Here is a 12,924-nt window from a genome sequence, read left to right as displayed (position 1 = left end):
AATTTTTCAGGTTTGTGATTTTATTCTTAGGTAATCTCTGAACACTACACCTTGTCAGATCTCAAGTGGAATTTGATGATTTTGTGGACAAGAATAGTTTAGGCCAGTCAAACAAGTTGTTATACAAGGTTGACAGTTCACAGTAAATGTATTATTATTATTATTATTATTATACTTTCAAGTTGTTAGATTCCAGTGATATTTCTCATGTCCATATAGCTTGTGTATGCCCCTCCACCACTACCAGGGCCGTAGGCCCAAATTCCAGTAAGGTTAGAGTCCTCCTGGCGCCTGGGTTCTTAGGCTGAAGGACATTGATGGACTGTCATAGTGTATGTGTGTGTGTTAGAGATTGTTATGCATTTCAGTCGGTTTACGTAGTGTATGTTTGTGTGTTAGAGATTGTTATGCATTCCATTCGGTTTGCGTAATACCACAAGTTAAATTCGCCTGTGCCCGAGGCTCAGGGGATCAGATCGGAGCGACGGGGGTCAGACCAGCTCGCAGAGAAGGAAGGACGACCATCTCCTGAAGACCCCGACACGCGGCGACTCTCAGAGCTCTGCTCAACTCAGAATACTTAGACTCAGAAAGTACTTAGTGATATTTCTTGGACAATAAATATCTCTGGCTCTGATCCGAACCGCTCCAGCTTCCTTGATTGCAACAACCACCTAGACACCCTTAGAATTAAGTGTAATAGACTGAATATAGAAAAGAATATAACAGTGGTGCCGAAACCCCAGCTCTCTACTGGCCGCTGCGTGACGTCGTGACATCGCCTGCCTGGCCCGGGGAAGACGCATTCCACAGAAGGCCGCATCTGGACTGAAGACCGCTCCACACTTCCCCAGGTGATGTTCGCTGACCTCACTCGGTTCCAGTACGAAGTTAAAGAACTAGTTTAGATAAGTCTGTTTTAGGTTTCTTTTTTTTAGTCTGCCAATCAGTTAAAACAAAAAGAGTGGGAATGTTGTACCATCAATGATCTAGTACTTTTGATGATTAACCTGTATCAGTGATTCAAGCGCTGTGTCATTTGATACATGCTATGTTTGTTATATATGTTTGCTATAAATGCTTGTTACAAATGTTTGTTGTTAATGTTCGTTGATATAGCTATTTGGTTGTGTATACACTAACTCTATCAGTCTCGCCGTATTCTGTAGAGGGGTTGACGTCAGGCTCGGAGTGTTACTTCGAAAACCGATATATGATCTGTTCTTGTGTTTAGACGACAGGTTGCTTACGTGTCCTGAACTCAACTCGACGGGGTTGCGTGAAGGCTGTTTCTATGATTAGCTGGTTCTAAGTGTGGAAACCGTTGGTTATTTTGCTTTCTGAAGGCTTGGATAAGATACATATAGTCGAGGTGCGGATCGCCGAATCCAGCACGGCAGAGGGTGGTCAAGAGGAACTTGGTCCGGAATAGTTCTGAGACACCCACAGGGTTCTGGGCTGGTTTGCCCGAGAACAAAAGATCAGCTGCACTACTCTCTCCTCTTCCAAAGGAGGGCGAGGGTGGGGCTAGTGGGGATCGGCACACACCCTTTTTGTGTGTGGGTGAAGAAGATAAGAGATAGGGCTGTGGAATGTATGCAGTGTGTGAGACACAAAGAAAACACATTGTGGTTAAAATTACAGCTAATAAATTGGGAAAGTTGAATTGAATTTGTTTATAGTGTGTAAGACACAGAGAAAACACATTGTGGTTAAAATTACAGCTAATAAATTGGGAAATTGTGAATTGAATTATTTATTTTGTAGCCTCAAAGAGAACCAGACAAGTTTCGTTCTAAACTACAGCCATGAGTCGAGTGGATGTAAGCCTGAAATCCCACAAAATGGGTTTGGAGGAGGATTTTTACTTATTTGATTTTGACAACGAGGAGATACCTGTGTATCAGAACCAGGACGAAATGTTGGCTGCTCTACGGCAGAAAGAGGAAGAGGTTATCTTGGCAGCACAGCTGGGGAACGCTCTTCTTTTAGAGAATCGCCAGCTGAAAGAGGAGGCTGACGAACTGCACGAGCAGTACACAGACAAACTGGAGGAGCTGGAGCAAGGGCGCTATGAGCTGCAGAACGAGCTGAGACAGACCAAGAATGACCTGAGCAACACCCATGCCGAGAACGAGAGGTTGGCCAGCATGGCCCTGGAGCTCCGGGAGAGTAATGAGCGGGTGGAGCTTCAGAGGGCTCGTCTCCGTGATGACGTCAGGGAGTACAAGATCTGTGAGGCCCGGCTGCTACAGGACTACACGGAGCTTGAGGAGGAGAACATCACCCTCCAGAAACAAGTCTCTCTGCTGAAGCAAGGCCAGGTGGAGTTTGAGGGGGTCAAGCATGAGTTGCGGTGCCTGGAAGAGGAAGGCCAGTACCTGAACAGCCAGCTGGAGGAGGCCCTCCGTCTGCGGGAGATCTGGGAGCGGCAGCTGGCCGAGTCCCTGGAGACGCTCAAGACGGAGCGAGCAGAAGGCCGCCCTCCGCAAGGAGCTGACGCAGCACATGGCGCTGGGCGACTCGCTGCTTGCTGTTTCACTGGACGGCCTCAAGTTGACCACCGACGAGCCCAACAACGACGACGATGTGATCCACATCTTTGAGAACGGCTTGGTCAAGATGACCGAAGCGCACGCCCTCGACAACCGTGCCTCCACGCCCAAGAAGTCTGATAACTTCCGCCCAGCCCCCAGCCTGGTGGATGACCTGCTGAGTGAGCTCAACATCTCTGAGATCCAGGAACTCAAACAGCAGCTGCTCCAGGTGGAACGAGAGAAGGTGGCACTGCTGTCCACACTGCAGGACTCTCAGAAGCAGCTTGAGCAGTCACGCGGGGCTCTGGCCGAGCAGCAGGAGGCCAACGGTCGTCTCAACCAGGACCTGGGTGCCATGAGGCGACTGCAGGCCAGCAAAGAGCGCCATTCGGCCCTGGACAGCGAGCGGGAGCGGGACAGCCGCGAGGACGGCGATGGGGATTATTCTGTCACAACGGAACACGAACAATTGGAAACAGGATCTATGGATCCCGGAACATCAGCACAACAAGCAGAATTGAAAGCATTAACCCAAGCACTCAAATTGGCTGAAGTAAAGTCTGCCACAGTCTACTGCGATTCCCGTTACGCCTTGGGTGTCGTAATGGACTTCGGCCGTCTCTGGGCCCAACGAGGGTTTGTCACGGCCAAAGGCACGCCCATAAAAAATGGTCAATTAGTAGCAGACTTATTGGACGCAATGCTACTCCCCAAAGAACTGGCGGTGGTCAAGGTGAAAGCTCACACTCACTTGGACACCCCAGAAGCCCGTGGTAACGCGCTAGCTGATGACGCATCCAGAAAAGCAGCAAGACAAAAGAGGGGAGGAGAAATGGAAACATGGAAATGGAAACTGATCTCGGAATGGAAAACGACTACGCAAAATGCCTTCGATTGGAAAAGGAATCTGAAAACGAAGCAAGTGTGCCATCTGCCATTAGGGTTACTAACAAGGCAAAATGGATCCATGCAAGCCTAAGATTGACATTCATTGGACTGGCAGAAAACCTCTTTCACGTCTGTTTTACAGAATAGGTGAGCAGAGGGAGGTCAGAGTGCGGGAAGACTTTAATTTCTTATTTTTTATTTTTACGGAGGGATTAGCAACAAAAGGAAGATTAGGGAATTAAAGTGCAGGTTTCTCCTCTGTCCTCTCGAACCAGTCCAGGTGAGATGTTGGTATAGGTTTTTGGTGGTACAACTTCTCAGATTAGAATGACACTTGCTTATTGCTATAATAGTGGTTACTTTAATCAAGACAAATGTTTAGTTGCTTAGCATTAAAGCATGCCATAACTGTGCTAGATTAACATAACTGTGTTAGATTAACACTGCTCCCCCCAATTGATACTGCTCTTGTTCTTTAAATCCTATGTACTCCGTGGCTGGAAACCTGGAGATCGTCATCACGACCGAGATCCTGAGATAGCTTGGCTATCTGCACCATCTGAACTGTGTTGCCATCTTCTGAACTTTCCCGACCACGAACTGTTACCCTCTCCAACAGCCGTCCCAGGAGAAGACTCTTGAAACGACTGTTCCGAAATGAAATGCCATGTGTTGTATGCCCTGTTGATATGTTTTGTGTGTAAAGGGAAATTGTGACATCGACAGCCATCATGAGGTTCACAGAGATAACACCTTCTTGCAGGCTGCGCACGGTTTGGCCAAAGCTAAAGGAGTGCAAGCTTGTTGGGTTTGTGGGTTAATGCAAACCTCCTCACAGGTACCACCTTACATTGCTGTCCCCTTCACAATCCCTGAATACACTGCTGCCTATGGAACACCCTCCATAGATGCCCCCTTTTACACGGTGCCCATGGACACAGGTCCCCCCACTAAGATTAGATTGAGCTACGCCCCGTAGGAATTATTTGCTGGGTTAACTCCGGCAATGGACAGGTTATGGGTAATAGTACATGTACCTACACTACTGACGTAGGCAGCCCTGGTATTCAGATCGAGCAAGATGGTGTCACGATTGAAGTCCCCCTCCCTACGAGGGTGGCCGCAGACCATCGTATAAAAGACACTGACACCATGCTTGCAGTAAATGGGTCCATGTTTGTATGTGGGTCCACTGCTTACTCTTACCTCCCTGTCTCCTGGTCGGGTTCCTGCTATATGGCCTATGTGGTCCCTGCTCTAGGAATTGAAGATGAAAAGCATATCAAAGGTGATGCCACTGATCAGAGCAGATCCAAGCGTGATCTGTTTGGTAATAATTCCCCCATTGCTACCCCAACTCAGCGCTGCTATCATCCCTGGGTATGGTGCCACTGTGGCCCTCGATGAGATTAGAATCCTAGTTAACACTCTGGACGCAATCGCTAACGATTCCGCCAGTGGACTCAGCGACCTTAGTCATGAATTGTATGGACTCAGGACAATGGTTTTCCAGCATCAATACCTCCTTGACTTTTTAGCAGTCCGCTTGGGAGGGTATTGTTTTTTCAACACTTGCACCAACGTTGTTGTATTCATACTAACGTTGCGAGGTTGACTGCTGAGACCAGTCCCTGGTCCTTGGGAAAGGGGTTGAATGATCTGGGTGGGTCTCCAAAATCATCCAGATGGCTCTACCCGTACTCATCCCTATCGTCCTGATCTATATCGCCATCAGAGTGTCCCTCTCTGTGCTCCATGCCTGTACTTCCCCCACTCCCAAGTTGGCCGCCCTGAAGGCCATACCGGAGAACGGAACTCCCCATTCCCCGACCCATCTCCCCAGAATTGTTTAGATTAGGATAGTCCTGCTTTATGCTTCTTTTTACTTTACCTTCCCTTCCCCTCTCCCCCCAACTTTCAGTAGGGTTTCCCCCGAGTGACCCAAGAACCTACACTGGATTTCCCAGTGTATGACAAAGTATCCTTGTCTTATTATTTCCTGTCCTTTATTTTCCAATTTCTCACCCCCCTTCCCTGTTTTGTACTTTCTTTCCATATAATCATACAGAAATGTCAGAGCCATGAAAAATGTTTATTGTTTAGGGTTTCCAGAAATACACTGTTGTTGTTGATGTTTTAAACTATGTTTAAGAATGATCAAAAGGGAGGAATGTTAGATTCCAGTGATATTTCTCATGTCCATATAGCTTGTGTATGCCCCTCCACCACTACCAGGGCCGTAGGCCCAAATTCCAGTAAGGTTAGGGTCCTCCTGGCGCCTGGGTTCTTAGGCTGAAGGACATTGATGGACTGTCATAGTGTATGTGTGTGTGTTAGAGATTGTTATGCATTTCAGTCGGTTTACGTAGTGTATGTGTGTGTGTTAGAGATTGTTATGCATTCCATTCGGTTTGCGTAATACCACAAGTTAAATTCGCCTGTGCCCGAGGCTCAGGGGATCAGATCGGAGCGACGGGGGTCAGACCAGCTCGCAGAGAGGAAGGACGACCATCTCCTGAAGACCCCGACACGCGGCGACTCTCAGAGCTCTGCTCAACTCAGAATACTTAGACTCAGAAAGTACTTAGTGATATTTCTTGTCTGACAATAAATATCTCTGGCTCTGATCCGAACCGCTCCAGCTTCCTTGATTGCAACAACCACCTAGACCACCCGTTAGAATTAAGTGTAATAGACTGAATATAGAAAAGAATATAACACAGTGCTGTATTATTTTTGGAAGATTTGTTTCATAGTCATTTGTTTGGTGGCACCACTATCATTTTGTTTAACTCTCTTTATTAAACTTGTGGTGTTTTCGACTTGCTGCCTGTATTCTTTGGAGCTTCTGGTCTTGTTTGCCTTGGGTTGGTCCAAACTCAACAATGGAAGAAAAACAATCAATTACACGCTAATGCAATGCACTCTGACAAAACACTGAATAAATACTGAACAATTCAACTTGATTGACTGCAGAAACACTGAACAGTTCAAGACTGCATACATCCTGAACAGTCAAACTCTAACTCAATGCACTCTGGGGATCTTTTGACAGGAGCACTTCCAGGAGTTTCCAGTGCACATGGCTATGCTTATCTGCAACGCACTAAAAGAAGAGAAGAAGATCCTCAACATGGCCATTAAAACAGAGGTATGAGCTCCCTCTACTACCCTGAAAGTTAGCCTATTTTAGCATCAAATATCAATATATTATCAGTATGTTTTTTTATTATTACCATTTTTTTTATGTCTTTGCATTAATTGTGTTTCCAATTGACTGTTTTCCTCAGGAGAATGCAGGCTCAGCACAGAACAACAGCATGGGGGGAAAGCACAGAGAACTGGACAAGAAAGTGAGCAAGTTAAGGAAGATGGTGCAGGTATTTATTATTATTATTATTATTGTTGTTGTTGTTGTTGTTGTTGTTGTTGTTGTTGTTGTTGTTGTTGTTGTTGTTGTTGTTGTTGTTGTTGTTGTTATTATAACTGGTTTTGTTTTATTAGGTTTTATTGTAGTCCTTGTTGTAAATAGCATAAATAATGTATAAATAACTAAATCAAATCGTAGTAGTAATAATAAGATTTTGATTTTGGCCAGGATGCAGAAATAAATATAAAATCATTAGAAGACCTTCAAGATGAGCATGACTTCAAGAAGAACACTCTTCAGAGCCGAGGTAATGGAGATAATCTTTTTTAAAGGTCCAGTGTGGAGTATTTAGGGGGATCTATCAGCACAAATGGAACATAGTATTCATAATTATGTTTTCATTAGTGTATAATCACCAGTAACTACAAATCATTGTGTTCCTGTTAGCTTAGAATGTGCCCTTCATATCTACATAGGGAGCGGGTCCTCTTCCACGGAGTCAGCCATGTTGTGCCACAATGTTTCTACAGTAGCCCAGAACAGACAGACCAAAACACTGGCTCATGCGTTTTTGTGGCATTTGATGGCCACGATAGGTTCTCATGCAGGTTCTCATTGTAAAGGGAGGGAATATTCAGTTGGTTGCAATTCAGCAACCTCACCACTAGACGCCACTACATCCCACACACTACACCTTTAAATGGAAAGTATTTGAACCAAATTTTCATAAAATGTTTCAAATATGTTCATTGAGAAATATATCCTTTAACAGTGAAATTGACAATTATATTTTTCCTTTTCAAAAAACAATAATTTCACGAATAAAAATTACTGACAGAGGACACAAATGTAAACAAACATCAAACACCATAAAAAAAATTAAAAAGCGACAGAGCACACCCTCCCTCCCCTTACCATTACCCACCAATCCCTCCCTGGAAGTGCATTTTACTTGGGTCTCAATTGGATTCTCTTTCAAGACAAGTGACCAAAGGTTGCCAAATGTATGTGAGTATCTGTCAAATTTTCATAAAATGGAAGAAATTGTTTTTGAGTAATTTGTTTTTGAGTAACAAAAAATGCCCACGAAATGGTAGGATTATTTAGAGACCATAATTGAAAAAGCACTACAAACAAGCATACATAATAGATATTTGGAAGATATTTTCTTCCTTCCTTTCTTTCTTTGTACTTTCATTGTTTGTTTGTAACCTTTTCTGCGCCTGCCCTCCCAGACCAGGAGCCGAACGGCCTGAAGGATCAGGAGCACAAACGAGAGGAGTTGCTGATAAAGGAGATGTTCATCAGACTAAACATGAAGAGGGAGGTATGGGGTTCACCTCTGGACATTACTGGTGTGTGTGTGTGTGTGTGTGTGTATGTGTGTACAGTATGTGTTATTGTCTGCATATGTTGTGTGAGTGTGTGCGTGTGTGCGTGCGTGTGTGTGTGATTGCCTGCATATGTGTGTGTGATTGTCAGTGTGTGTGTGTGTGTGTGTGTGATTGTCTTCATATGTGTGTGTATGTGTGTGTGTGTATGTTTGGGGTCTTATACAGTCGTCTGTATGACCTGGGGTGCATAAAATACATTTACAGTAAAAGAAGACTGATGTCAGAGAGTCAGGAGTTATAGTGATGTGGCACTGAACTACAGTTTCTTTTTCAGTCATTGTTACATATTGTAGTGTATGTGTGTGTGTGTGTGTGTGTGTGTGTGTGTGTGTGTGATTGTCTGCATATGTGTGTGTGTATCACACTGACCTACTTCCCCCTCTCTTCCTGCAGCAGGTCGTGCATCAGGTAGCTGAGGCTCTGAAAATGACGGATCACATCCAGTTCAGTCTGACCACGGAGGAGCTGCCCGAGTGGAAGAGGCGCCAGCAGGTCGCCTGCATCGGCGGCCCCCCCAACACCTGCCTCGACCAGCTGCAGTCATGGTGAGCGCCACTAGGGGGCGCCTAACCCTATTGCCCCTTCATGGTTCTAGCATCCGTGGCAGTTTTCTCGTAATTAATACGAGACTAAGCTACCTTGCATAGTAGATGACGTGGTAGGGTTCCATGTTAAATCTAGTAATGGGAGATTCATGGCCTTAATGGCGCACAAAAAAATCACATGTCCACTTTATATCAAGTGTCCTTACTGAACTTATTTTTACATTTCAAGGTATGCTTTTGTAGGTAGTTATTTTTATTGTTTATTTTAATGATTCTGTATGTGACGTGAAAGAGATGTACACACACCTTTCATGCCCACCAACGTCCTCGGCTATTCACTGCTATTCACTATGTAGTTTTGTGAAAATGTACAACTTTCACACTAAAAATAATACACATAACGTGTAACATACAATGTTTTGTCATTTGTAACGCTCCTTTAAGTAAATAATCCTATGTAAGTATATATAATGTTACACATTACTAACCCTAACCTGAAACATTAACCCCAAATAAGTCAATTATTTTAATAGGTATTACATAGGGTATTTAACTCCTCACTGAAGTAATGCCACGTACCAGCCTGTTTCAAATCCTCGACCAGACCCGTTGCTCTGACCTCTGTTGTAATGAAGTCATTTGAGCGGCTTGTGTTGCGGCATCTCAAAGCCATCACTGACCCTCTACTGCAGTGGTTCCCAAACTTTTTACAGTCCCGTACCCCTTCAGACCCCCCCCCCCCCCCCGTTGAAAAAATAAAAGTTTTCCTTTTCACCTATTACTTTAATTCCGTTTTAATCCATTTCGGCTCATTTTGTTCACCCAGAGGTAGATTGATGGCTTAAAATGAGTGAATAATATGTGCCACAAGTGACCCAAACCTTCTAAGCTTGTTGTTTGCCAGCCATCAACAGAACAGAAGACAAAAAAAACTTTATTTGCAGGCGATTGGGAAGATGAGCGAATTCATTTGACAGGCTACGGAGGTCTGTGTTGAATAGGGGGGCGTGGCCGGAGCGGAGTTCAGCACAGACGTGACATTTTCTCAGTGGTTTTGTTTTCTAATTAATGCTTGTTCATCGTTGCGATCGTTGTTGTGTTTATAAGAAAGAAATACAGCCTTGCAGGACAAAATGCAGGGGAATTTGGGCTATTTTGATGCACAAAATGATGTTTCCGTCTGAAAGTTGCAATTCTGTTTCAAACGGTACATTCTGCGAATTCCGTCCGTTTTCTGTTATCGCGGAAATTTTATCCCCGCGTACCCCCTGAACCACTTCGCGTACCCCTGGGGGTACGCGTACCCCAGTTTGGGAACCGATGCTCTACTGGATCCCCTCCAGTTTGCCTACAGAGCTAACAGGTCTGTAGACGATGCAGTAAACATGGCCCTTCACTCCATCCTCCAGCACCTGGACACCTCAGGAACCTATGCCAGGATCATGTTTGTGGACTTCAGCTCTGCCTTCAATACTATCATCCCGGCTCTGCTACAGGACAAGCTTCTCCGGCTGAGTGTGCCTGACTCCATCTGCAGGTGGATCACAGACTTCCTGTCTGACCGGAGGCAGCACGTGCGGCTGGGAAAACATGTCTCTGACCCCCGGACCATCAGCACCGGTTCCCCTCAAGGCTGCGTTCTTTCCCCTCTTCTCTTCTCCCTGTACACCAACAGCTGCACCTCCAGTCACCAGTCCGTCAAGCTCCTCAAGTTCGCGGACGACACCACCCTCATTGGGCTCATCTCTGGTGGTGATGAGTCTGCCTAGTGCCTACAGGTGGGAGATAGACCATCTGGTGACCTGGTGTGGACAGAACAACCTGGAGCTCAACGCGCTGAAAACAGTGGAGATGGTTGTCGATTTCAGGAAGAACCCAGCCCCACCCAACCACATCACCCTGAGTGACTCCCCAGTTGACAGTGTTGAGTCCATCCGCTTCCTGGGCACCATCATCTCCCAGGACCTCAAGTGGGAGCTAAACATCATCTCCCTCACCAAAAAGGCACATCAGAGGATGTACTTCCTGCGGCAGCTGAAGAAATTCAACCTGCCAAAGGCAATGATGGTGGACTTTTACACCTCCATCATTGAGTCCCCACTCCTCCATCACCATCTGGTACGCTGCTGCCACTGCCAAGGACAAAAGCAGACTGCAGCGTGTAATTTGTTCTGCGGAGAAGGTGATTGGCTGCAATTTGCCATCTCTCCAGAATTTGTATGCATCCAGGACCCTGAGGCGTGCAGGGAAGATTATGGCCGACCCCTCCCACCCTGGACACAAACTCCTTGTGCCACTCCCCTCTGGCAGAAGGCTGCGGTCCATCAGGACTAAAACCTCACGCCACCTGAGCAGCTTCTTCCCGTCTGCGGTTGGCCTCATCAACAAGGCCCGGGACCCCCGCCCCCCCAACACGGACTCTAATCCCGATCTCTTATTTGCACACTCCTGCTGTTTGAAAAATAACTTAATATGTGTATTTTTTATTGTGTATGTTTATTGTTTGCACCAACATACCACAAAAAATTCCTGGTAGGTGAAAACCTACTTGGCAGTAAAAACCTTTCTGATTCTGATTCTGATAACTGTTAATATAACACTTTAAATTAAATAAGGCCAGTTATTCAACGACAATTTTACTGTAAAGAATCTCTGAAGCAACATTGCATTATAGGGGCCAGGGGGCGGTGCGAGATTATGAATTATGTTTCTGAGGTCGTGGTTCAGAACAGTTGCCCTTTGACCCCTGCAGGTTCACGTCGGTGGCGGAGAGCCTGAAGCAGGTGCAACTGCAGCTGAGGAAGCTGCAGGAGCTGGTGCAGAAGTACACATACGAAAACGACCCCATCAATCAGGGGGTCAACTCATTGGAGGAACGTGCCATGGTGCAGCTCAAGAACGTTATAGTCAGGTGAAGACACAAACACTATTAACACACACACACACACACAAGTTTACATACACTCACACAAACACATGTTTACACACACACACACACACAGGTTTACACACACACACACACACACACACACACACACACACACACACACACACACACACACACACACACACACACACACACACACAGTCGTATCATGAGAGGCTTTACCACTGAGCTGGGTGTAGGGCAGTGCGTAATCAACAGGACAGAGCCGGCAAAAGTGCTTTCAAACGAGGATCAGGTTTATTCACCAAACACAAAGTCTTTCAGGAAGCAAACATAAAAGTTCTTCAAAGGCAAAAACATAGGCTTCATAAAGTTGCTCCTCACTTACATCCTGCCCACTGTAGTTGCAGCTTAAAGTTCCTCCGTCCAGGTCCTTCCCGGCTTGGGGCTAGCCTTCCCCCTTCCGGATGCGGCTTAGCAGGCGTTTCAGCAAGCGTTTCCACAACGGCTTCACCCGCACATCAAGTGCTAAGTGCTAAGTGCTAAGTGCTAAGTGCTAAGTGCTAAGTGCTAAGTGCTAAGTGCTCTCTGTTCTCTGTTCTCTGTTCTCGTAGCTCGCTCCTTCACAACAGGCACCACCTGTCTTAAATGCCCCTTCCATCAGGTGCCTTAAGCACCTACACCTGGTTGGGTGCTGCTGCATTCTGGGAGATGTAGTGCCACTGGCAGCCATCTTGTGGTGTGGCAGCCAGACCTCCACACGAACACCACACCCCTCTGCCAGCTGGCCCATCGTGATGCCACAACACACACACACACACTCACTCAAACACTCACCCACACACACACATTTACAAGAACAACCCCATCACTCTGGGTGGCAACGCATTGGAAAAACACACATGAAATTCAGCTATATGCCTCAAGACAACTCCAAGCTACATTTTGTGTGGTATACATTTTATAGTATAAAAAGTGTGCAAACAATCTTCCTACCCAGTATAGAAAGTGAATCAACACCACATGAGACTACCACTAGAAGTGTAGTGAAGTGAAATTTGTATGAACTTCTCCCTTGCGTTGAATCTTTAGCACATCTTATCCAGCCCTACAACTGCCCATATTCCACAAATATTTCAAGGCAAGTTGTTGTGGTCATGACACCAAGAACAAACTTTTTTGATATGTTGGTTTGTCACAATTTTGTAGATACCACTTTTGAGTGTGGAAAAAATAATGATGTATCATGATTATGTGTATTTTATCGAGAACCGTGACAACCACAATAGTCTAGGTTGAATAT

At 45.6% G+C, this 12,924-nt stretch overlaps 1 protein-coding gene across 1 annotated transcript; it reads left to right on the top strand.

Annotated features, from left to right (window-relative positions):
• Positions 1-6,366: 6,366 nt before the first annotated feature.
• LOC116223753 (signal transducer and activator of transcription 1-like) lies at positions 6,367-11,664 on the top strand. Its single transcript, XM_031581605.2, has 6 exons — positions 6,367-6,576; positions 6,716-6,805; positions 7,024-7,102; positions 8,031-8,122; positions 8,583-8,734; positions 11,487-11,664. Exons 1-6 carry the CDS (start codon positions 6,508-6,510, stop codon positions 11,647-11,649), a joined length of 645 nt encoding a protein of 214 aa, XP_031437465.1. The 5' UTR covers positions 6,367-6,507; the 3' UTR covers positions 11,650-11,664.
• Positions 11,665-12,924: the final 1,260 nt, after the last annotated feature.

The sequence above is a fragment of the Clupea harengus genome, chromosome 15 (genome assembly GCF_900700415.2).
Source record: "Clupea harengus chromosome 15, Ch_v2.0.2, whole genome shotgun sequence".
In the NCBI taxonomy this organism is placed as follows: Eukaryota; Metazoa; Chordata; class Actinopteri; order Clupeiformes; family Clupeidae; genus Clupea; species Clupea harengus.
The sequence above is the reverse complement of the archived record's forward strand: the minus strand, read 5'-3'. Positions and strand labels throughout refer to the sequence as shown.

What these genes read in the sequence shown, in the direction of transcription:
- LOC116223753 (XM_031581605.2), top strand. Translation starts at nt 6,508, where the DNA reads ATGGCTATGCTTATCTGCAACGCACTAAAAGAAGAGAAGAAGATCCTC. An exon ending in GAACACTCTTCAGAGCCGAG is followed by an intron (nt 7,103 to 8,030) that starts GTAATGGAGATA and finishes CTGCCCTCCCAG; the next exon opens with ACCAGGAGCCGAACGGCCTG. An exon ending in CTCGACCAGCTGCAGTCATG is followed by an intron (nt 8,735 to 11,486) that starts GTGAGCGCCACT and finishes TGACCCCTGCAG; the next exon opens with GTTCACGTCGGTGGCGGAGA.